Below are 23,824 nucleotides of genomic sequence, written 5' to 3' on the forward strand. Positions count from 1 at the left end.
CTCACCCCACTTGCACTTACTTAATTGCTGTAGTCTTCCCGGCACACTGTGGGCTCCAAGAGGGCAGGGACCACCTTTTTCTTCTTTATCCCAATAGGTCCAGTCTGCAGGTGCCAGGCGCCCTACGTGTTGATTAAATAAATGAGAGAGGAGAGAAAAACCTATGCAATACGCATAAGAGAGCTCAGAAAACATAACAGTTCCACACATACATGATTTCAGAGTTTACCACTATTTTATACTGAAATACGATAATATAAGCCTAATGATGTCCTCAAGTTACTGACAAAAGGCTCTGTTCAGCGTGCCGCCAGAGGAGTGGCACTGAAATTCATTTGAAAACCACTTCCATTACACTGGTCAAATTGAAAAAAATCTCCTTACAATGGAAGAAACACATATATATATTTATATATATATTTATATTTATATTTATATTTTAGCCAAGTATCTATTGATGCCAGATAAACAAAGTGTTACTCTACTTTGAATTAATGTAAGCTGGGTTTATAAATTTTTCTATTACAAATGGGTACATTTCAATTTCCCCCATCTAATTCAGTCCCCAGGAGGTTTACAGGTAATAAAACAAATGACTTTCTCCATTAGCCTGTCATTGCCACTTTCCAATGGCTCCTTGCCCATACACTCCAATATTTTTCTCATAAGTGGCAGAGCCTTTGGCCCTCTCATTTGTCTTGGTTATCTTCTTTGTGTTCTAAAAGAGATGAGAAGTATGTCACCTTCCATCTATATCAGGGAAGGAGGTAAATTGAGGCAAAGATGCTACAAGACTTAGGTTCATACAACTAATCAGCATTGACCATCCATCCACATCAATGATACAACAAATATTTAGTGATTGCCAACTTCGTGCCACACTTGGCTTTGCTGCTGGGAGTACAATGGGAAATAAGATATTTCAATAGATAAGGTCCCTGTTTTTGTGTAGCTGATGTTCTAGGTGGGGGAAATGGATAATAACCAGTAAACACAGAAATAAAAAATATATCAAATAGTGCTACAGACTGAATGTTTGTGTCTCCCAAAATTCATATGTTGAAACATAGTCTCAATGTGATGGTATTAGGAGTGGGCCGTTGGGGGGTCATCAGGTCATGGAGGTGGATTCCTCGTGAACAAGATCAGTGCCCTTATGAAAGAGAGAGCTTTCTCACTACTTTCCACCAGGTGAGGATATAGCCAGAAGGCAGCCACCTGTGAACAAGGAAGCAGGTTCTCACCAGACAACAAATCTGCTGGTACATTGATCCTGGACTTCCCAACCCCCAGAACTGTGAGAAATAAATGACTATTGTTTAATCTGCCCAGTCCATGGTATTCTGTTACAGCAGTACAAGTGGACTAAGACAAACGGTGACAAACGCTGTGATAAAAATGGGGTTAGAGTTCTTTAACCCTGACTCTAACCCCAACCCTGGGAGCACCTACTGTTGTGTGGTTGGGAGGTCTCTCTGAAATAGTGACAAATGAGCTGAGATCTGGGTGCCAAGAAGAAGCCAGTGAAGGGGACATCTGGGGGGAGATAATTTCTAAGCAAAGGGAACCACAAAACCAAAGGTTTTGAGGTGGGAGCAAGCTTGGTGTGTTTGAGGAACAGCAAGGTCTGGGTGGTTGGATGTCATGAGTGAGGTGAAGGGAGGTGGGCGATGAGCCAGACACACAGGAAGGAGACAGCTCACAGTGGGTCTTGCAGGCCATCATAAGGGGTACAGATTTTTCTCTAGAATTGTCTGCTTGTGATGGGAAGCACTGTAGAATATCAGCAGAGGATGACATCATGTAATGTGTGCTTTTCACAGCTCATTCTGGCCACAGTGTGGAGGAGGAATGACCTGGGGACAAGAGTAGAAGCAAGAAGCTCAGGGAGGCCATTGAACAGAGCAGGTAAGAGATGATGTTTTGGACTAGGATGATGTCAATGGAGTAGAGAGTAGAGGTTAGATGTGTCTTTTGAAATGAGACACCAGGACGTGCTGACCTTTTGAATGCAGAGTGAGGCGAATAAATCAAGGATGACACAGGTTTTCAGCCCGAGCAACTGAGTAGATGGTAGTGCCATTTATTAAGAAAAGATGGTGGAGATGACACTGATGTATGTTTGTTATCAGGGCAGGGAACCAAAACTTGTTTTGAACATATTAATTTTGAGATGCCTTTTAGAGATGCCTGAAGTAGAGATGCCAAGTCGGGAGGTGTTGGATCCATTAGTTGGAAAGAGAGAATTTAGAGCTGGGAGTACCCATTTTGGAGTCACCAGTGTGAAGATTGTATTTAAAATGTTGAAAGTGGGTGATGTCACCAAGGAAACTAATGCTGGCGGAAAAGCAGCAGCCAAACCTTCATCACTAAGTCCCACACTGGCCCATGGTCATGGTCATACACCATAGCACAATTTTACCACCCCCCCCACTCCATTAAATTAAACAAACAATCACGGGCTCTTCTATATGAAAGGAGTTACCCTAAAGAATAAGGGGCTACAAAGACAGGCAACTAATATATAATGCCATCTCTCAAATCGCTCACAAACTGGTAACGAATGAGTAACAATAACATAAAAGATAGAATAGGTGAATGCAGTTCCAAGGATGTGGAGGGGAGCTTCCAAGGATAAACTTGGGAAGAGAGGTGGGAGCAGATCGCGAAGGGTCAAGGATTTGGATATTTTTTTCCTGCTGAGATAGCAGGACACCATGGAAGATTTCTGAGTTCCGTGATCAGAGTAACAGATTTCCTTCCCCATTCATGGTGCGCTCCTTCTCCTGTGTCTATCTGAAATCTTGCCTCCTCTACAAAGTATTGTCCACCTTCTGCTACCACTCACTTTTCATCTTTAAGTCCTTGTGTTTCATCTTTAAATCCTTGTGTTTATCATCTAGTGCTGATCCATTTAGCACTTGATGACATGGTTTCTTCCAGATGGTTTATTGCAGGAACATCTTACTTTTTGACCTGATCTACAAATTCCTTCTAAGCAAAGTGTCATGACTTACATCTACTCTCTGGCTCAGAGACAGGACCATAAGAGCTGCAAGCAGTGCCTGTTGCTTCAAGTGCCACTTCTTCAGGGAATTCTTCTCTGACCTCTGATCAGATCAGGTTCCTCTGTTCTAGGCTCTTGTGGCATCACTTTCTGGCACACTTCTGCATTTTTAACTCTCTACCATATGCGTGACTATTTGAATAGGGTATGTATTCCCACAAGCTCTAAGTTCCCAGAGAGAAGGGGTCACCTCTGACTTTGTTCAGGGTAGTATCCCTAGTTTGTGCTACAGACATTTGCTGAAAAATTGAATAGACATGTCTCAGGTGTTCAGGGTCAAAGGGCTTAAGTGAAGTAGCTTCTGGAATGGTCCGACATCTGCCTGAAGTTTCTGAAAGAGCAATGAGATTCACACAGCAAAACTGTCTCACAGAGGGAGTTCCTCTTGATGAAGTCCCCTTCTCCTTAGGAACAATTTCCCAGAGAGTGGCTCTTATATGTGAAGGGGGCCCCTTGAAGGCTAATGTATCATCACTTAAGACGCTGGAGTCCTCCTTTTCACACAGCTGAGTGGGAGGTGGAGCAGAGTGTTCCCCACTGTCAGGATGAGTGAGTGTGCTGGCAGCCGCTACTGATCTTCTAGGCAGATGGAGTGACATATGCATATTTACATACATATTTCCTAATCAATAGAGTCCGGAGAAAACATGAAAACTCAAGAACACAATTGGAACTTAAGGGATTCTGAAGGAGTTGAATTAAAGGAAATTAGCACAATTGTTTGTTTTTTCCCCTGCAGTCGACTTCAGGAGAAACCAACTAGTAGTATTTGAATGATCTTTGTTCCCTAAATATGTCAATCTCCTCTTCCAGATCCAGTACTTCTTCTAAGAAATGCTTTTCTGGGGCCAGCCGAAAAGACGTTTGAAATCTTTTAACCATACTTCGGGCCCCTGCCTGCTTCCAACTGTCTCCCCTCACAGCCACACGGGCCTATTTCTTCTCTCTCTCCGGAGGCCAACCTTGTTCTCCTCCAGGAACTTTGTCATTGCGTGTTTTTGGCAGGTGGTCAGTAAACATGCCAATGAAGGAAAAGGCTAAGCCAATCATGCCCCTGCAGAACCCCTTGTCTGTCTGTTGTTTGAGCCGCATGATTGGAAACAATGTGACAGCTTGATAATTTAGCCTAAGATTTATTGCTTCTGCTTCTCACTTGGTTCATGCATGTAAATTTCTTAAGGAAAACGGCTGCAATTTTATCTGCTTCTGTAATTCAGGTGAAGATGACCTTGTTGTATATTACCAGTTGTGTACAACTTCCATTCTTTCCTCTTTTTAAAATTATAGAACCCTTTGGGGGCAATGTATTCAGTTAAAAATACACGTACTCATCACCCCAGGCATTCTAACCACTACACAGATAGCCATGTAATCCAGTTCTGGCAGCTGAGTAGCAGTCATTGGGTGAGGCTTCAAGAAAGCTATTGCCTTGTTGATAAAAAGGTAGACTCAGCTGCTATGTGTCTTTTCTCCTTTGACCTTCTACCTTTCTCTCTGACTGGAACAGACATGGAGGTGAAGTTATCCTGTGTAGCAGGTACTGTAGGTGCTGTGCCCATGGGTGCTGTGCCAATGGGTTCATTGACACCATTCCTATATTTGCCATAGGCTTCCTACCAAAAGCTCCTGTGACTCTGTACCTGAGAGGCTTTGCAAGTTATAGGATCATGCTTTGCCTGTGCGGGGCAGGTTGGAAGTTGCAGAGTTAGTGACCCGGAAGCAGTTCTCAGTGACAACCGGGAACTACTCTGAAGCATGAACTACATACAGTGAGGCAGACAGAGCTCCCTGAGGTCCTCAGTAGGAATGAACATCAGTTGCCCACAGCAGTAACCCACTCATCAATGCATCCTGTATTAGCTTTCTTCTCTTCTGCCTCACTTCCCTGCTCCCCTACCTGCCTGGGATCATCTTCCTGATAAACCACTTGCACATGAGTCCTCTTGGGGACTCCTGGAAGAACCCAATCTAAGACATCTTGTGACCATGCAGAAGAAAGCCACATACTGAAGGTGGAGAGGAATCTCGAAGGAGCTTGAGCCCTAGATGCCAGACTTGAGCTCCTGCAGCAGCCTTGTTCTGCTTTCCTCTGGACTTCCTATTTGAGAAAAAGAAACCTCTTATTTGGGTTAGCCACCAGTTTGGTTATGGTACAGATGCACCTGCAACTGACAGAGAGCTGGAGGAATTTTTAGTTGAGTACAAATGCAACGGGTCGTCAGCTGGACATGGCTGCTAACAAGGCTGACACTGATTTCTAGCCCCACACTGCATGGCATGTTACAGCTAGCATCTGGTTTTGATGCTGTATTATGTGCTAACTTTGTGAGGTAGGCCTCATCACCCCATTTTACTAAAGTCCAGAGAGGCCAAGTCCCACGGTTACATGGCCAGTGGTGAGATCAGAACTCCAAGTCCAGTGACCTTTGCCTCAGGGAGACACGGGCTGTTTTCATTCTCAGGAGTCTGTGGCATGTAAGTAATGAGTCACACCTCTCTACCTGTTTCCTTTGCCTGTCTTCTGAGATTCTGTGCTTCCCCATCATCACTCTTCATCCCCACTGGACTGCAACTGCTTGCTTCTAACAGAGCTACCCCTTCCACCTGCCACATCACATCATGGGCTTTTTCTGTTAGCCACTTGTTTTCCAAAACATGTGCGAAATCCTTGTATCTGCAGGACTTGGCTCAAGCTCTTGCCCCTGCCAGGAACGCCTCACTTCAGAAGTGGGAAACCGCTGCGTTCGGCCCCAGCGAGGATGGTTCGGTAACTGCATCCCTGTGGGAACTGTGGGCAGGAAACCCACGTAAGGCAGTATGAATCACAGCACCAAAAACACAAATGCTTAGTAAATATTTGTAAAATTAAAATGGGCAGCCATGGTGGCATCCACCTTGAATCCAAACTTACTCCTGGTTAAATGAAAATCATTAACATCAAATTCCATCACACGTTAAAATGAGTACATACTCCATAGAAGACATGAGACAAATAAAACATAATACATTAAACATTTAATATTTTACATTCGACTATGACTTTAAAAAGGACAAAATTTTAATGCATCCATTAAAACTGTGACCATTTAAATATCATCTGAACTATATCAAATAATACTCATTTACCTTTATGAAATGTGTTGAGAACCTACAAGTTTTTGTATAAGGCTTAGCATTTTCAACCTTACTGGCCTAGAAGAGAAAGGACTGTGTTCTCTAACTGGTGACGTGGGAAATGAGGTACACTTGTGTCATAACTGCTAGTGTGTGGAGACAAGGCTAGCGTCCACGAGTGGCTGGACTCTTTCTGGGAAATAAGCACGCCGTGCTCCCGCGCCACTCTGGGACACAAAGACCAAGTCTGACCTAGGTGAGACTACATGCAGGGTGTGGTGAGGGCTGTACCAAGGGCTTCACTGAGGCTGAAGGGCTGAAAGGAAAGCAGTGTGCTTTGACTTTAAAACATACGTTAAGTGAAGCAAAGAAGCCAGAGGCCTTCTCATAACCATTCCAGGTCAGCAACTCTGAGATGTTTATAACAACGAAGCTGGTAGGAAATATAGACGCTCACTGGGCCAGACTTAAGACTTAACCTATCACAACAGATGCAGCTTTGAGGATCAGCTTATCAGCTCAAAAGATGCCTGCCTGCTTTCAGCTGGTAAAAAATGTATAAAAATGCTTATGTGTCTATTTTTGGTAAATTTATTTCACAAAGCCACCATTTCATAAAGACAAGTTTCATTAAATACAAGACAAAATTTATAAATGACATAAATATTTTGAATACATTTTATTGAGTAAATGCCTTTCCACTAACTATAAAATCCAATAAGACGCAAGTATATTTATATCAGTTATTATCAAAAGACTTTTAGACTATAGTTTAAGTTGAAAAGGTTAAAGATTTTACAAAAACATGAGACTATTACTTATAATGAAGAGTATTTGATTAGATACAGAAAACACTAGTAAGTACAATTTCCTTTCTCTTCAAAACTAGCTTTAGAAATACCAACTCTGATTAAATTTTGACCTACTTTAATTCTTTAGTGATGATACCATAACCTGGAATATTCAAAGTAATCCAGTTTGGCCACCAAATTAAGTCAGCATTATGTTTCTAAAATAATTTATCCAGGATATACTGAAATAGCCTGCATTTAATTATTATATGATAGTGTGAACTGACAGGCTTTTCAATGTTTCCCGCATTTTTACAAAGCCCTGATTCCCACGACTTTGCATTAAATAAGGTCTACCTTAGGGTTCCAAACACTCACGTCCATTATGAAGACATGTTGGGCAAATCCATTCTCTTTAATGTGACAAGTTACATTGGAAGAAATGAGCCCAGAGATGCTACACTGGGGCAGGACTGGGGATGCTTCTGAAGAGCTGAGGAAAGTTCAGGGCACAGATCACAAACAAGGGATTTTAAAAAGTTTCCATTTTTCAAGAGAAACATTCTGGGAGGGGAAACATGTTCTATAAGCTAGGGAATGTTCCAGAGCCCTTGCTCTCGTAACCAAGAGTATGAAAATAGTTTTCCTTAGAGAAATACAGGTCTAGGAGCCAAGGCAAGCTTTGGCTAAATGGCCAAACGACTGGTAGCTTTTGTTTGGCTCTGAGGTTTCCATGGGAACAGCCTGAGAGAGAGAAAAGGCAGCATCATTATATTTATCTACAACGCTACCTGATAAAACTGCACATTGATTCATTCGTGCTCTCCAGAACAGATGTATTATTTCTGATAAACCTGGACAAAGGGAGGAATGAGTTCTGTCTGGTCACACTTTGAACTTCCTCCCTTCCTCTATTTGAAACCTTAAATTAAAATCCTGATAAAACCTCCTGTGAACATTTCCCGCAGGACCCCCTAGTTCAAGCAATGCTTCGATAATCAGAAGCCAAATGAAGAAACGTGAAGTACCAAATGGAGCTCCACTGCCAAGTTCTTAAAATTAAATGACACCAAGCTTCCGGTAGCTAAAGAAATTATTCTGAAGAATATCGACAATTCCATCATACCAGATCTCAGCCAGGCAAGAAACAGTCTTAAAGTGTTTATTACAAACAGTTGAATCAGGCGGCATCATTCATAATTTTTCTCCCTCTTTATGTCTCGATCATTTGTATGTATGTGTATATAAATATCTATGTATCCATATCTATTTAATAATATATTTAATACAGTAACATACGCTATATACCATTATTAAATCTTATTTCAGGTTAGTGCTTCCCAGAATGGCTGCAGGAGCCTTAACTCAATTCTTTATCTGAAGTACAAAAATGAAACCCTCAACAATAACATATAAACGAAACAAGGTAAGGAGGCATGCATGCAACCTTTAGCACCATATTTAAGACCACAAGGGGCAAGAGGGTTGACAGCAGTCTAAAGAGGAATCCAACTCTGGGTTTCCCCTGGGAATAAGATCCCAAATACAGAACCCCCTTGTCGAGTCCAGTACTTTTAGAAAGGGGAAGCCTGAGAAATTCTCTTAACAGGAATGTGAAAACCCATGATTTACCAGAGACAGATGATTTGACATGGTTTCTTATTCTAAAAGCAGGGGATGCTATTCCTTAGAAACAAATAGCTCGCTTTTGGAGATCAGTTGAGAAATCACTGCCAGCTCAGTGGCACCTCAGTAAGTTAAAAAGATGGAATATATCCCCCAAAGGACCAATTTACTCATGGAAAGTAGTTTACTAATGAGTAGTCAGCTTCCTGATAACTGTAACACAGACAGGGACTACGCTGAAGAGATCCAACCTAGCACATGCAATTGCACACTCCACACGGCACCACGACGGCACAACACCCACATCTTCATGCGCTATGGCATTGGTAGAGAAATCTACACCACAGAAGAGTCTCGGCTTGGCCCTTTCCATTAAGGGGGACTAAAAGTCCAGGGAAGGACTTATTCAGAGACATGCTAAAGATTTCAGTGGATTCAAGGTGATGGATAAGAAGTTATAAGGCTAGAAACACCTTTAGGTATTATTTAATGTAAATACCTCGTCTTATTGGTAGAAAAACTGAGGCTGCAAGATACGTGTCAGCCCTAAACCAATGGATGAACCATGATCAGAGAATCCATGGAACTCTCAGTGCAGTGCTTTTCCCATCACGTTGACCTCTGAGGCTCCTTTCAATTTTCACGTGTATTACTCAAGTTTGAGAAAAACGAATGAGAAATATCAGACAGGAAAGTGCTGCCTTTTTAACAAAGATTTTTGGCAATAATGCACCTTCTGATGTGCTTAGTTGGAATGAGGGGAAAACCCTAGTGATCTTTTGTTAAAAAGGTTATTTCCTGCATGAAACAGGTTCCTGTTCTGAGAGCAGTTTCTGTAGGTACTGGGAGAGCTCAAAGCTGGCAGTTTTCATATACCCCATCTTTGTAGTTAGAGTTCAACTCGGCAGATCCCATATCATCAGGCGGGCTGAAATGACTGCTGTCTTGAGAATCTGTTCCAATACTTTTGGTCTCTGACTGAAGGTGGACAGAAACCTGAACTGCTATTTCCTGGCCTTGTTCATTCAGAGAACCGTCATCCGAATCTCCTCCTGGTGAGTTGCTCCGCCCCATCTCTGGGTTAATGACATAGATGGCACCTTGAGCGTTCAAGGCAGGTCTCTCTTTAATTCTTTCTCCCATGTCATCCGGGTCATCCATTCGCACAGCCTCAAACATCTCCTCAACAAAGGCCCTGCAGTTTAGAATAAGTGGTGGGAGAGGGACGCTTCGTGCCAGTTCTTCTATGTAACGAGCAAACTCCATGGTCTTAAATTGTGTGACTTTGGCGAGCTCCAGGGTCTTGGCAGAGGTGATGATGGGGATGCGTTTTGCAATCTCAAAGGCCTTCTGAAGTTTCTCAGCCCCTTCTGTTCTGAAGAACTCATTGATAGCCTTTTCGGTCTTACGAAGATGGCTGCTCATCATGCAGAGCCGTGTGACATTCAAGATGAGAGTGATTGTGAAGGCAATCAGGCAAACGATCATGTAGTAGACACTCATGTCTCCTGAGGTGAAGATGACACGCAGGGTGACAGAGTAGGAGGCATGGACTGGAGAGGTGACGAAACACGTATAGAGCCCACGGTCATCAAAGGCTACGTTGGTGATATTCAGGAAGTTACCAGAAACAAACCATTTTCCACCTGATAACCCAACAGAAATAAAAAAGATTACAGCATAAAGATTATTACCACTTAATATGCCAACTGGCTTATCAATATTCCTGTTCTTCACAAAAGTACTTTAACTCATCTGTTAGGTCGTGCTGTTTGTGCAAATCACGTAACAAACGGCAGACGGTTATGTACAGGGTCAGAATTTAAATAGCCTGGAACTTCAAAAGGGAATGAAGATCTTCCTTCTTTTTTTTTTTTTTTTTTTAAGATTTTATTTATTTATCTTTAGAGGGGAAGGGAAGGAGAGAGGGAGAGAAACATCAATGTATGGTTGCCTTTCGTGCGTCCCCTGCTGGGAACTGGCCTGCAGGGAACCTGCCTGCAACCCTGGCATGTGCCCTGACTGGGAATCAAACCGCGATTGTCTGGTTTGCAGGCCCGCGCTCAATCTACCGAGCTACACCAGCCAGGGCTAAGATCTTCCTTCTTGACAGTAATGATTATTGTGGCTACCTTTTCACTGCTAAACCTGACCAGCCTTTTAGGGAGACAGTTACATCTACATAACACTAAATGAGTAATCTTACAAAAATGTTTCTATTTATACAGGCATACCTCAGAGATATTGAGGGTTCAGTTCCAGACCACCTCTATAAAGCGAGTATTGTAACAAAGCAAGTCCTAATCATTTTACTGGTTGAGGTCATGCCTTTAATATGTAAAAAAAAAACTGTAACATATGTGAAGTACAATAGAGCACAGTGCAATAAAATCAGGTGTGTCGTATGTGTGTCTACATCACAGTGTCTACCCACACACTTTCATATACCAGAAGAATATGCCTCAGAAATATAAAACAGTGGTCATTTCTGGACGATGGGTTATGAGTGATTTTCACTTAATTTAACTGTGCTTATTTTAGATAATGAACTTATATAATGGGCAAAATTGTTTTTTAAAAAATCCAATTTAATGAATTTGTTTAATTACTAATTGGCTAATGGAGCATGCCTTGCACACCTTAATTTGTTATGTTAGAAAAAGTTTGCTGATGATATCATCTTGATTTTCTGGCATGAGTAATCGATGCACAGGCCAAAAGACATGTCTTACAAGTCAGGGTAAGCGAGCAGCTTGCTAAAAGAATAAAGTTGCCTTTAAGATGCCTTAAAGTTGCCTGGGCTTCTGTTTTTAACCTAAACATGCCACTTCTCTTCCATATATGAAGGTATTTCATTCAGGAAACGTGTGTACAAAACTATAAAAGGATATGAAAAGCAAAGCATGCTGACCTGGACTCGGTAGCCTTTAATAACCTGGTTCTCCTTGCTCGGTTCTCACTCTCATGTTCACAGTAAATTTTCAGCATATTCTGTGCTTTGACTATAACAGTTGTTCAAAGCTGGGATCGATGGGCTAATCTGGGGTGTAGGTGTGACTACAGCTGGTGTCCCAGAGGAGGCTAGGTGACTGCTTCTTGAGCACCACCTGAATCCTAATCTTCCGGATCTCTTTAATCCCCAAGATCCTATAGTTCTAGATTATTTTAGTGGCACATTTCTTAGTAAGCACTTTGGATTTTGCTTATGGTTTTCATCATCAACATTTATGTAAATTCTATAGTTATAGTTAAGAGCCATCACTTCACCAACAAAAAAGGAGGAGGAAAATATGTAGCTATAAATAAAGCAATTATTCCTCAAGCTCCTGTGTTTTGAACTTGGAGCTATGAAAAGGATACCCCAGGAATTGAAGATATGATGAGCTACATAGACTCCATTCATCAGTTACTGTGCTATGACCGCAATATAAACTCTCCAGCTCACTTGCTGACAATAGCTCAAGCTTTATGAACCTCATACTAGACTGGCAAGCTCTTTAAACTCCTCTCACTTGAGATTCATAAAACTTAATACAATTTTTTAGAGCTGCTGTTGAAAGCATCAATGACAAATGTTAGTTTAGTGGTTTTCCAAGTAAAGGGAAAATAAAACTGCCATTCCAATTGGCTGGTCTCAACTCAACCTAAGCTTTGTTTATGCAGTCAGTCTGTAATAATCACATTAACTGAAGGATTCAAATCTCAGTGGTATTTGGTCAGGACCTTACAGCCCAAAGGAGGTAAGAGTCCAGTTCGGTGAGTCCAAATGTGGAACCCCAAATCAGGTTCCAAACACACATTCTGGACATCACTCTCGAGATTCTGATTTCATAGGTCTATGTTCTTAAGAAGCTGGTTAAACATGCATTGCTCTTTCTAATAACTCAAACACTTCAAATCCCCTGGTGATCAGTTACTCAGTTTGTAGACATTTAAAATGTTTAGTATATACACTTTAGAAGGAAACACCACCTGTCTCCTCTTGTTTTTCATTCTATTGTGAATAACCAAATATCCTTTATATTCCAAGAGATTAGACTATCTTTCTAGCAAGAAAGATAAGGGGCCTTTTCCAAAAGTGAACCTTGTAAGAATCCTAGATTTAATGTTTACCCTAATGATTTTTCATGGTGATGTCTTTTTGATGTATTTTAACCCAAGCAGTATTTTAAAAAAATCTTTCTAACAGAAAACTAGTTGAGGAAAGAAACATTCTGCTGATTAAGATGTGTTCACAGATCCCAAAGCAACAAAGTTAAAAACCTGCCAAAAAGTAGACCTTGGTCACATTATGATTGACGTTTGTGTGATTTTTAAGATGGAGATACAAAAAAAAAAATTACAAGAGAAACTCTCCTGTTTTCAAATAAATTAAGTGCATAGAAAGGAAAAAATGAGCCAGAAGGGATTATAGAGCTCCTCCGCAGTGGGCTTCCAATTCCCAGAGGGACTGAAAGTTTTTGCACAGATCTATAGTCACACACAAAAAAAAGACTCTAAAACCCTGGATTTCCTCTAACATTTTTAGTAACTCAACTCATTTCTGAGCAAAAATGTCTTCACAAATTTACTTAAGTCTAGCCCACATCCTTCTTGCTGCACTCCCACAGGGCCGCCACACTGTTCTGTCCACATCACAGTCTAGGTGAATGGTCCCCCAGAGCCGTGCACGGCAGGGCCTGCCCTGCTGCTGGCAGCAGCCCTGATGGAGTCCACCTTCAAGGAAAAGGAAACCAACTCACGAAGAGGAGAGAAAGTGGTTCACTGTCATCATATGAACACCTTTTAAATGTATAACTATTCCTTACTTTGTTCTCCTTTTGGTTAATTATAATTAACTGACTTTTTCTGATAGGTATAATGCTCTGGGCCTTTCAAAAGTTTTAACTAGTCACCCTGGTACCTTGCCTTTGAGATTTCTTGTTGAATATGCCATAAAACTAAGAAGAAAGAAGTTAACAGGAAATGAGTAACCTTGATTAAATTATACCCTGGTGCAGTTACCTCTGCCTCTGTCATCCAGCTGCTGTCCTTTCGAGTTGTACCAATGGACATCTTCATAGTGCTCGACTGTGAGAAGACACTCGATTGAAACGCTAGCTCCCTCTTTGGCTATGATGACATCATCACCCGTGTGGGAGCCTGCTGAGAGTTCAAAGCTTAGAGGAAACGATGTATTGGAAGAACTGTGATTTGCTCCCAGTGGGTCTATGTGGTTGAAGCCTATATCTTCCAAAACAAAAGCAGCTGGCATAGTAACACTCACCACTAAAGTGAATAAACAACAATGTGGCTTCATGGGAAAATGGGAGACAATCTTCTTTAGATTTGGAGAAAGCTTCTATACTGAAACAAGAGTACAACGGGTAATTTATTGCTTGATATTGGAGTTTTCCAAAAAAGTGGTAGATCCAAATGGATTTTGAAGTCTTCCACTTTGAAATGGATCTTGAAGATTAAAACATGTGAGTGAAGACCAACCTAAAAGAAAGTCAGATATAAAGTTTAACCAACAAAGACTCATAATGAGGTAAAACTTTAGGTTCAATAAATGAAGAGATGTAAAATTGATTAGAATAATCAGGGCCAACATTAGGGAGTGAGTACAATAGAGAGAATACCACCTAAAAATCTCACACAGAGACAGCAGAAAGAACACTGAATTGGGAAATGGCAGACCTGGGTTCTGGTCCTGCAAACGGGCTGTACAACCCTGGCATGTAGCTGGGCTTGTTTTCTCATCAGTTAAATACAGGACTGGAAAAAACAATTTTTAAAGACTCTTCTAGTTCTGAAAACCTATGATTCTATTTCACTCTGACAAATTCCAGGGAGCCACTGAAGGCTAAAATATCTAGCCTAATGATCTTTTATTTCAACCTGTACCATCTGTTATTGTATCAATAATGTAAATCAACTGGTATATTGTGATCACTACCATGGAGCTCAAAATCTGAGTAGCTCAAGTACATAGCTATATTAGATATAAATAATGCAGAGACAGTTGAGGTAGTTCTTTTGATTTAATATTAGAAAGAAAATTGAACTACTCTATATACATAAATATACATATACTGACTTCTGAGGTATAACACTTGGGCAAGAATGTTAGACAAAATAATTTTCCTTTAATAGTTTCTTCAATATCAAGAGACAAAATATAGTACATTTAAGTTTGTAAGAATACCAAATTTCTAGCTCAAAGGCTGCAAAATTAGCTAAGAGAGAAACTGACATCTTAAACAACTAGTTGGTAGAAATGCAAATGTAAGCCACAGGGAATGATTACCAAACAAATTTAAAAGAAGAGTAAAATACCATGAATTAAAAAGGAAAATGGTACCTCAGTCTAAGAGTTCATGTATTGGTGGTCACTGGCCTGGTAATTTGACTCCTCTTTTAAATCACTGTCTTTTGAAGAAAAATTTCACCTCTTATTTCTGTAAAATATGGGATGAAACAACTAGCTTTATTTCTTACAAAGGCCCCAAATAATTAGTTTTGGAAATGACATTTACTCCCCTTTATATTTTCATGAAGGCTTCTTACTCACGTAACATAAAAAGCAACGGGTCATTGTATTTTGCCAAAGTCTGAATCACAATAAGCTGTAAATGTCATTTAATTTTCATTAGCCCTTGAAAGGATGGTTGAATGATGAAAATAATTTTCTGTATCTTTCTATATCTTTCTAATTTAAGGACAGACTAATATTTAGAGTAAAGCAGAAGAACTTCAGACTTTGCTGTACATAATAGGTGGACACATGCACCTATTTCCATTTCCTCCCCACACCCCACTGAAATGACGCGAAGGAAGCAAGGCGCTCGGGCCCAGGCGCTCCTCGGGACTTTGATGAGGTGTCCCTTTCATGCATTTTTTGTTATATCCCTGTACCAAGTTATTATTATGCATGCTTAAAAAAATAAACCATTATTTCACTTTCATACATTTATTTTAGAAGTCTATATCACATCTGCACATAAAAGTAACTGTACACATAAGCACAATGAAAACAAAGCAGTGTTATTAACTTTCAGAGATATTGCCATCTGCTGAAGGCTCTGAGCTAGAGGCCTGTGCTCTTTGTAGTGAAACGAAACACGAAAACAAATAAAACAAGTAACTCCCCCCAAACTCCACTATAGTGTAATACCACAGTGTTTCTTATCCTGCCATTTCCTTCCCCCACACTTCTGCCCACCACTGATTTAGAACCACTATTTTAGACTGAAGGTATATATTTTTATTCTACTCAATAATGTCTATACGTACAACTTACTGTACTACAGACACTGCCTCTGCCTTCATGGAGCTCAGTCTGCAAGAGGACATAGACACTAACTACAGACACACAAACTATACTAAATGCTACCCAAGGAAAAGTATAGGATGTGACAGGAGCACCCAACATGGGACACTAACCTCACTGCAGAAAGCCTCCCTCAGAAAGTGAGATGTGCAGCAGGACCTGAGGGATAAACAACATTCGAGAGTGCAAGAGAAGTGTTCTAGGTAAAATTTTCTAGGTAAAGTGTTCTAGTGTTCTAGGGGGTACGGAAAAACAGAAGGGTCACTGGTTAGGAGGTGGTCAGGAATAAGAGCTACGAGTTGTGAGTTGCGGTTGCGATAAGGAGAGGTGGTGACCGGAGAGAACTGGGTCGGATTCCTGATTCTGGGGGAGAACAGTCTGAGCCAACAGCAAAATTGGAGGTGGACTTTGGGAATTGGACTGGGAGGCTGAAGTGAGTGAAGGAGATAACTTGTCTAAGATGAAGAGGCCACAGTGAAAGGCTCAAGAGTGGGGCAGATGCAAGCATGGTGATATCCCCCCAGATCAAGGCAGCGAGCGTAGAAGACACTGGAAATAGAAGAAATGGACTCCCCTGCCCTGAGATGCAGGAACTTCTGGGGAATGGACGGTCTCCACAGGCGAGGGCTTTCCGGCAAGCAGCGTCCTGACTGTGTTACTGCTGTGTGGAACCCCTTCTTCAGGCAGCCTCCGAGCCTCCTCTCTAGGCCTGGCTCTTCCTCCCACGTGGATGCAGTGTACACCGGGACCCAGGATGGCTCCAGACCCTGTAGCCCTGCCATTACTCTACATGCCTGGCTCTAGTACACGCTGCTCTGCACTGCTAGGCAGTCTATCACATCTCACCTGTGACACAGGGACTATAATTTTTATTGCTGTACTGCATAACTAGCACATGGTCAGTAAATAGCTACTGATGGAGATTAGTTTAAACTTGATCAAGTATGTGATAGATCTTTGTAAATTGAAGAATGCTATGCAACAGGGATCATAGTTACTCAAACCGACAGGCATTTATAGTGCTTATATTTTCTGACACAAAAGAGACAATGCTGACTATCTCGAAAGAACTTAAGGGTGTAATGCTTAAAGAAATTCCTTGAACCAGCCACCAAAGTCTCATTTACTACCTTGTTCTAGAAGATGACGGTGGGAATAAAAGATTACCAAGTGCAGAGCTTCCAAACCAGGTTGAATATCAATCATCTACAGAGTAAGAACCACTGGGGTCAGACCTTGGAATTCAGGGTTTTTAATTAGCTCCCTGAGTGATTCTGAGGCAGAGTGTCCACGAGTGGCAGCCAGAGACCACTAATACACTTGCTTACGTCCTCTACGACAGCGCCGTCGAATGGTGCTCCAGACTGGGCGGACACCTCCAGTACAACACGGCTGTCACTCGCATGCCATTTTGGCGTCGATCACCCTGGAACATCGTAACTGCAGGCCTCTGATAAAGGCAGGGTAGCAGGGAAGTTCAAAGCACAGACTCTGGAGCCAGATTTCCTGGATTCCAATCTGGCTCCAATTTTAACAGCCTTGTAACTTTTGTTAATGACAATAATCTCTCTATGCCCCAGTCCCCTCATCTTTAAAGTAGGGGAAATAACAGTATGTACTCTCATAGGACTATTGAGAGGTCTGAATGAGCCAGGATATATAAAACAGAGTCTAGCAATAGTAATCACGGAATAAACTCTAGTTATTATTGTTAGTGGTCCTTTGAGATATTGTACTAAATTCTACACCTTACAGCAAAACTATTACTTTTATTAGTTTAACACTTTTATTCAGAATACTGCCAACTATTTAAAAATCTTAAGGGGTGGGGTAAAACTCCATTACATAATTTCAACCTTTAATTTTAAGTTTCATATTTTTCTTTTTCTTACTGCAAATAAATAGTTTGCAAAAACACGGATCAAACGGGCATTGTAAACCATGCTTAGACTCCAAGCACATATAAGCTAACATTGTTTTCACATGTCCTGAGTTTGTGGTAGGAAACCTTCATTGTGATTTACCTAGCCCATGCTTCCCCGTTTTGAACCCTGCCTTCTCAGGCCCAGGAGGAAGCCAACCCACTGGCTGACTAAACTCATTAAAACCTTTGTTCCTGGAATTTGGAATCGAGACACTAGGGGTTGGGGCTTTTTGAAGAAGAGAAGGAATATAGGGGGCTGAGGCAGTCAGGTGTGGGCCACACATACAAAGAGCAACAGAGAGAAAGGACGACAGGGAGGGAGAAGGGAGAGAGCGGGTGGTAGAGAGGAGCGGAGTCAGGAAGAGAAAGAGACTCGCACATGCGGTTCTGGCTCCTGACAAAATTCTACTTCCTGGTTTCGATAAGATTACCCCCCCGCCCCCAAAAGAAACAAGCATCTTTATTCAACTTTATTCAAAATGAAGACCATGAAAGTAAAGGAAATGTGCAAACAAGGAAGGGAAGACATGGCTAGAAAGGAGAAAAAAGATGGAGTTCAGCAGAAGGCTCTAGGCTGTGCTAGGGCTAGCAGGCAGCCCGCCCTGCCTCCCCACACACTGGGGTGGCGCACAAGCTGCTCACGCCGTGAAGATTTCAGGTCCTGTTCTACGCAGACATAGCCATGTGCCTCTCAGAGAAATTTAGAGAAAACTGTACGACAGGGTCTAGAAAGTACTATGAACACCCTTAAACTGCTCTTAGGTCAAAGGGGGCGGAAGTATCCGGGCCCACTAATTCAGGCCGGGAGGGAGAGCAACGGGTCGCACACTGTCCTTTCCGGCCAGCCGGTAAAGATAGGCCCAGCTGGGGTGCTTCATACTCATAGCATGGCATCCCCGAACACTAAGACCTTCTAGCCTGAGCTACTAAAAGATACAGCCCATTGGAGATAAGAGGCTATTTGGCAGTTGGGAGGGAACACACTGGCCAAGATATGTGCATGTTCAAAGTGACAGAAGCAGACAAGAGAGTAAAGCAACAAATCACACTTGGGATCAGGAAACCCTTGACTTATCTCCTTATACTAAATTTCCTTTTACTTAAGTTAGTGTGAATTGGTTTCTGCTATCAGCAACAAAAACTACATTGATTAAAACCATTGTACTCATTCTGGAGTAATGATTTTAAAACAGCTTAGAATCGCCAGGGGCTCATCATGCACAAGACAAAGTCCTGGGTGTGCAAAGGAAGCTGAGGTGAAGTAGGATACTGTCCCAGACCCTCAAGAATTGACAAACTAGCCTGGAGGGAGAAACAGCTCTGTACAAGACAGTGTGAGATGTAATGAGAGAAGTATAATTGTGCTGTGTTCGCAAAAGAGAAAGAACTTGAATTCACTTGTAAGTTTGGAACTTCCCAGATATCATGCCTGCTAGTCTCAGTGCAGCAGCTGACATTTGGAGGCTATGAAGAAAGGGTTAAAAAAAAAAAAATCAAAGTGCCACCTTCCTGCAAACAGTTAAAAGGGGCTATGCTATGCTTGTGGATGAAGTTACTTGGTAGAATTTTTTACTACCTTGCTTCAGCATGAATAAGAAAAACAGAAAAGTGTAATGCTCAAATTTATTCCAACGCCTTTTTCATTTTTTAAGTGTAGTAAAACATAAGCTTTTCTAAGTTCATGAATAATCAGAAATGTAAATGATTTTACCCTACAAAACCATTCTGAATATTGGTTATATCATTAAAAAAAAAAGAAAGTGCCTAAACTGTCATCCCTAGCAGATTGCCTTGTTGCTGTTCCTGCCAACTTCTATGAAATATTTGCGTTCTGTTCCAATTCTCAACAGCAGTAAATAAGGAAGTAATGTGGCTGGTTTCCGTTTTTGTGGCTCAAGATTAAGTTGGCTGAGGAAATGGCTGTTTGCAGAAATAGTTCTGGGATAACTCAAAGGGAGGAAAACACTGAGGCCCAGATGGTATTGGCTTTTGCTCCAAGTATACTGGGATATTAATGCTCCAGTCTCCATAATTAAATGTGTTCTAGGCTGTATTTACAGCTCATCTGCTCTTCTCTGCCTGCATTGTTACAGTGGAAAAATGGAGAGGTTCCCCTCTCTCTGCCACACAAATGGTCAGAGTGGCATTCTGAATTGGCAAAGGGGGGAAAAGCAAAGGAAGATCCAATTTTGTTAGCAGATTGTTAGCACTCCTCTATTCTTTGCAAAGAACAAACAAAGCTGTTCTGCTTATAGTGAAGCATTTTATAGGAACCTATAACATAAAAGGGTAAGATTTTAAAAGAAATCACCATTTTGAGGGCCATTTTCTAAAAAGTTCTGATTAAAACAGCTCCTGCGTTCCCAGTGGTATCTTGGAGCCGTCACACACCTCCTAACTGGCACTTTGGCACTCTGCTCTGACTGTAACATATTTTCGGGCACACTGAGGAACACCTTCTGCATTTATTGGAGCTTTGTTTTAAACCCAGGAGTATTTGTTATACTTACAAGTTTTATTCTTTTTGCCATGAGCTGAAGCTACTAGATGCAAATGACAAAAACACTGATATAACAAGTTTGATTTATGATCTCCATATCCATTTTTTTAAGTTTGAAAAATACCCCAGTATCCAAAACTCAGTATAACTGATAAGAACAGGTACTATACTTAGCCAAAAGGCCGAGAAGTGATAAAATTCACTGTAACTAAAACAGAGCTCCTCACTCCCATCCTCAGATCTACTTGCTCGGCATATACATAGCTTGAATTATAGTTACACAATAGAATTCTTCCAGTTTTTCAAGGTCAAAGTTATAGGATCACTACAGCTTGGTGGTTGGAAGCACTGGAATTAAGAGTGCCTGATTCTATCACTAGGTAAAGTGGTGGGTTTGAGAGGCCTTAGTTTTCACATCTACTGAATCAGGTTATTAATAATAAGCACCTCATAGGGTAACTGTGAGCTACTCTTTGAGGTGAAGTAATATGGGTACATTATAAATACATATTATTGTTATTATTAGTCCAACTCCTAGATGTTTTTCAATTAAGTCCTACGTCCCTAACCTAGGTCATAGAAATTCTACCTTACCTGGATATTACACTATCCTTTTAATTTCCAAATGGGACTCCTTAACTCCAACTATACCCCTTGGATGTCTCAAATACTGCTCTCTCAGAATTGGCCCCAAACACAAATCCAAGAAAGTCAAAGAGATTTCGAAACCATTGGCGATTTTCCATTGCCTATGAGATAAGTTTCAAATTCTAGTCTGGCATGCATAATTATCTAGGAATAGAATCAGGTGGCAGAATAGAAGTTGCTAGAAAGAGCCCAACAGTGCCTGCATGAACAAGAATTGCTTCTTAAAGGAATAAATAGATTTAGAAGTCAAGTCTGGCCTTTACTTATGCCTGTCACTAATTAGCTATGATTTTGAGTGGTCTTAGTTTCCTTATCTCGAGGCTGATTATCATTTTCATTCCTTTCTTTGCTTAAATTCTGAAATCTTCCCAGCTTTCGTGACTGGCTTGGCCTTAACTACACCTGTTTTACTCTCTATTCTCTCCAAATAATTTTTCACCCGAAGTTCTAGTTACAGTTGTTCTTTTGCTTAAAGCTTCCCGCCCCTCCAGACCAATATCCTGTGGAAATTTGACCCTCTCTACAACAGCCAACTGAAATTTCACCTTATTCAAAAGCCTTTCACTTAAACTCTCATCTCTACCCTCTTAATTTTGAATGAATTTCTTTTGCTGTTAGTACCCTAGCCCACTTAAAGTACCTGATTCTAAGACTTACCACTTTCTTTCTGTATCAGTTATTTATTCATCCAAAACTGTAGGCTTAGATGACACAGTTAAAAACCTCAGTCCTTGGCAAAGGACTGGATTTACACAATTCAAACAATTTGAATTTAGAGACTCAGCAACTTGGTAGTCAGAAAGGTACTTGCTACAAACTTCTCACTGACTTTCCGGAGTCTCAGCCTCTGGAAACTGTTAATGATTTGAAGATATAAAAACAGTCACTATTTAAAAAAAATTTTAGTGGGCAGAAAACTCTAGAAAGAATGTTATCTATAATTTGTTTTCTCAAACTGCAATTAATTCTTGGACCGATTACATCAAATTAATCTGTGGTGCTTGTTAAGGATGACATCAAATTAATCTGGGGTGCTTGCTAAGGATACAGATTTTCTGGCCTCACTCAGACTTATTGACTTGGCTATTCTATAATGGGGGCCTGGGCACCAGCATTTCATATTGCATATAGTTTTAATGATTTTCAAATCAAGTTTGTAGTTCTTTTGATTGTCATAACAATATTGTAATTTGGTGATTCTCAAAGTGTGTCATACCTTGTCTGGGGGTGGTTTCCCTGAGACTTTTTATTTATTTATTCTTTAAAAAAGATTTTATTTATTTTTAGAGAGAGAAGGGAGGGAGAGGAACATCGATCAGTTGCCTCTCAACAGGGGACTAAACCCACAACTCAGACATGTGCCCTCACAGGGAATCAAACTGGCACCCTTTTGCTTTGTGGGGTGACACCCAACCAACTAAACCACACTGCTCAGGGCTCCATGAGACTTGTTAAATATGATTTTTCAAATCAACTTTCATAATAATACAAGCACATTATTTGCCTTTTTCACTCTTTTTCACACAATATGTTGCAATTTTCCAGAAGCTACATGGTGGGTGATAATCACAATGAATGCAGGAGATTGAGAATCTAGCTGTTTTCTATTAAGCCAGATATGAAAAAGACTTATAAAAATGTGAAACAATGGCTTCTTTTAAGAAGCGACAATTTTATATACAGACATTAAAATCATGATTCTTAAGCCATGAAATGTAGTTGAAGAGACTTGGGTTCTGAAAGGGCCAAGTCCCTTCACTTCACTAGGACTGTTTTTCAGGACTGTACAAGGAGGGGTGTCTGTAATGCCTTTCTTTCTGGCTGTCAATCCGGTTTCGTGCATTCACACTGGTGGGAGGTGATTCTTTCCGATGAGGGGTCAGTTGCAAACTTAGCGGTAAGTCAGAGCATGTCATTTCTCTGCGTACAAACCTTCAATTGTTTTTCATTGCTTTCTAAATAAAAGCCAAAATCCTTGTCCTGGCTCACAGACCCCACAAGATTTTGGCCTGTTTCAGTCTCTGGTTGCATCTTCCTCTTTTCGCTTCAGTCATTCTTCTTTTTCTTGACCTCGCTAAGTTTATTTCCACCAAAAGGCCTTTGCACTTGCTATTTCTTCTGCCTTGAATGCTCTTCTCCAGACGTCCATAAGGCTTATTCCCTCACTTTGTTCCATCACATTATCCTGTTTAATTTTCTTTAAAGCTTTCACTACCCTCTTATAAATGATTTTTATTTTTATTATTTTTTCAATTATAGTTACATTCAATATTATTTTGTATTAGTTTAAGATGAACAGCCTATCATACACTTCACCAAGTGTCCCCCCCAATATTTCCAGTATCCACCTGGCACGGTACAAAGTTATTCCAATATTATTGACTATATTCCCTATAGCTGTACTTTACATCCCCATGGCTATTTTGTAACTACTTCGTAATCCCTTCACCTTTTTCACTCAGCCCCCCGACCGCCCTCCCTGTTTGCTTTTTCAGGGTCGGCCTCTACACTAGAATGTCGACTACTCGACAGCAGGGCCACTGTTGGCTCTAAACCAGTGCGTCTGTCCCAAGCGCCCGGGGTAGTTCCTGGCAGTTAGCGCTCGATAAGTAAATACGGGGTGGTCAACTCCTGCAGCTCAGGCCACGCCTTCGGAAAAAACCCGCGGACACACTAGTTCCTTTCACGTCGTGCCTCAGCCCACCGCTCTGAACGCAAGCCTTGGCCACCCCGGCAGCTCCCGGGCAGTGACCCCCACCAAGCTTTTACTCACCAGTACGGCGCCAGGCCCTTTCCGGCTGGAGCGCCTTGACCCGGAAGTGCCCTGGACTAGGCGTGGACT

General features: G+C 41.2%; 1 protein-coding gene across 2 annotated transcripts; it reads right to left on the bottom strand.

Moving 5' to 3' along the window:
• Positions 1-6,758: 6,758 nt before the first annotated feature.
• MFAP3 (microfibril associated protein 3) lies at positions 6,759-23,822 on the bottom strand. 2 transcript variants are annotated; one of them, XM_037156905.2, is made up of 4 exons: positions 23,756-23,805; positions 14,942-15,038; positions 13,603-14,079; positions 6,759-10,244 (listed from the first exon to the last, which is right to left on the bottom strand). In XM_037156905.2, the coding sequence occupies exons 3-4, from the start codon at positions 13,895-13,897 to the stop codon at positions 9,451-9,453; spliced, it is 1,089 nt and encodes a 362-aa protein (XP_037012800.2). In that variant the 5' UTR covers positions 13,898-14,079; positions 14,942-15,038; positions 23,756-23,805; the 3' UTR covers positions 6,759-9,450. The 2 variants fall into 2 exon arrangements, with proteins under 2 accessions (XP_037012800.2, XP_037012799.2); XM_037156904.2 differs by lacking the exon at positions 14,942-15,038 and having other exon boundaries at positions 23,756-23,822.
• Positions 23,823-23,824: the final 2 nt, after the last annotated feature.

This window comes from Artibeus jamaicensis, unplaced genomic scaffold (assembly GCF_021234435.1).
Source record: "Artibeus jamaicensis isolate MK-2021 breed Jamaican fruit bat unplaced genomic scaffold, CSHL_Jam_final contig_432, whole genome shotgun sequence".
Lineage (NCBI taxonomy): Eukaryota > Metazoa > Chordata > Mammalia > Chiroptera > Phyllostomidae > Artibeus > Artibeus jamaicensis.

What these genes read in the sequence shown, in the direction of transcription:
- MFAP3 (XM_037156904.2), bottom strand. Translation starts at nt 13,897, where the DNA reads ATGAAGCCACATTGTTGTTTATTCACTTTAGTGGTGAGTGTTACTATG. An exon ending in GCTGGATGACAGAGGCAGAG is followed by an intron (nt 10,245 to 13,602) that starts GTAACTGCACCA and finishes TTGGGTTATCAG; the next exon opens with GTGGAAAATGGTTTGTTTCT.